Source organism: Rhinatrema bivittatum, chromosome 8 (assembly GCF_901001135.1).
Source record: "Rhinatrema bivittatum chromosome 8, aRhiBiv1.1, whole genome shotgun sequence".
NCBI classification, from domain to species: domain Eukaryota; kingdom Metazoa; phylum Chordata; class Amphibia; order Gymnophiona; family Rhinatrematidae; genus Rhinatrema; species Rhinatrema bivittatum.
The window spans coordinates 265,559,495-265,561,352 of NC_042622.1; the positions used below are offsets into that span (position 1 = coordinate 265,559,495).

Below are 1,858 nucleotides of genomic sequence, written 5' to 3' on the forward strand. Positions count from 1 at the left end.
ACCTTTTAAGTAAATAAATTATCTGGTACATTGAACAAATCTAAAAAAAAAGACATAAATACAGTATATCAAGCATGGAGTCACAGGATTATTTAAAAGTCACAAGTCCCAGGAACACTGTGGTAGGACCATGGTGGCAAAGAGTAGGGATGTGCATTCGTTTCATTCATTTAATTCATTTCATACGTTTCCCATTACATGTCAATTAGATGTGCATTCGTTTCATATGTTTCATACGTTTGTATGAAACGAATGCACATCCCTAGCAAAGAGTAACTGTCCCTTATACAGTTTTAAGTAATCTGAAAACATTTTCGTCTTGTTCTCATTCTCCTCAAAGCCCCTTTCACCTCCTTGTTCCTCAGGCTATAGATGAGCGGGTTTAACATTGGGGTCATCACTGTGTACATTATGGTTATCACAATGTCCCTTTCCAAGGAATAGGCTAAGGATGGGCAGAAATAATTGAAAAGAATTGTCCCATAGAAGAGAGACACCACAGTGAGGTGGGAGGAACAAGTGGAGAAGGCTTTGTGCCTCCCCTCTGCAGAATGGATTTTCAGGATGGTGCCAATGATGCGGATGTATGAGATGAGTATGCACAGAAAGGGACCCAGACCAATGACTGATGCTTCAATAAATAAGGCCAACACATAGGTGGAGGTGTCGGAGCAGGAGAGTTTCAACAGAGATGTGATATCACAGAAGAAGTAGTGAATGGTGTTGGGACCACAGAAAGACATTCTGGAGATAAACATAGCATGCAATAAGCAATTTAAATAAGCAATTCCCCAGCAACCAGCAACCAGACAACTACAGACTCTCCTGCTCATCACCAGAGTGTAATGCAGAGGACTGCAGATGGCCACATATCTATCATACGCCATCACCGCCAGCAGGAACATCTCTGTGAGCCCAAAAGCAGAAAAAAAATACAGTTGGGTGATGCACTCAGGAAAAGAGATAATCTTCTTCTCTGAAAGGAGATTGATCAGCATTTTGGGGACAGTGACTGAGGTGTAGCTCAAGTCTACCACAGACAAGTTACTGAGGAAGAAATACATGGGAGTGTGCAGGTGATGGTCAGTGAATATTAGTGCAATCATTAGAGAATTCCCCATCAGACAGACCAGGTACATAGTTAAAAGCAGCGCAAAGATGAAGGGCTGGTCCTTTGAATGGCTAGAAATACCCAGTAAAAAAAAATTCACCACTGTTGTATGATTTCTCGTCTCCATGACTTTAATTACCTGTGGGGTTCAGAATAAATAATCAGTTAGTACCTTACAAATAACATATGTAAGAAAGTATTTGACATCAGGAGATTCAGTTCTTAATCCTCTTCAGAGTCAAGACCTCTCATGATCTTAAAGACCTCTATCATATCCCCCCTCAGCCGTCTCTTCTCCAAGCTGAACAGCCCTAACCTCTTCAGCCTTTCCTCATAGGAGAGCTGTTCCATTCCCCTTATCATTTTGATTGCCCTTCTCTGTACCTTCTTCATCGCAATTATATCTTTTTTGAGATGCGGTGACCAGAATTGTACACAGTATTCAAGGTGCGGTCTCACCATGGAGTGATACAGAGGCATTATGACATTTTCCGTTTTATTCACCATTCCCTTTCTAATAATTCCCAACATTCTGTTTGCTTTTGTGACTGCCGCAGCACACTGAACCGACGATTTCAATGTGTTATCCACTATGACACCTAGATCTCTTTCTTGGGTGGTAGCTCCTAACATTATGTAACTACAGCAAGGGTTATTTTTCCCTATATGCATCACTTTGCACTTGTCTACATTAAATTTCATCTGCCATTTGGAAGCCCAATCTTCCAGTCTCGCAAGATCCTCCTG

The 1,858-nt window shown here is 41.3% G+C and overlaps 1 protein-coding gene across 1 annotated transcript; it reads right to left on the reverse strand.

The window, feature by feature from the left end:
• Positions 1-293: 293 nt before the first annotated feature.
• On the reverse strand, positions 294-1,238 carry LOC115097631 (olfactory receptor 1361-like). Its single transcript, XM_029613570.1, has one exon. The coding sequence runs from the start codon at positions 1,236-1,238 to the stop codon at positions 294-296; it is 945 nt and encodes a 314-aa protein (XP_029469430.1).
• Positions 1,239-1,858: the final 620 nt, after the last annotated feature.

Bases quoted from the DNA above. Each gene is read 5' to 3' on its own strand.
- LOC115097631 (XM_029613570.1), bottom strand. From the start codon at position 1,238: ATGGAGACGAGAAATCATACAACAGTGGTGAATTTTTTTTTACTGGGT.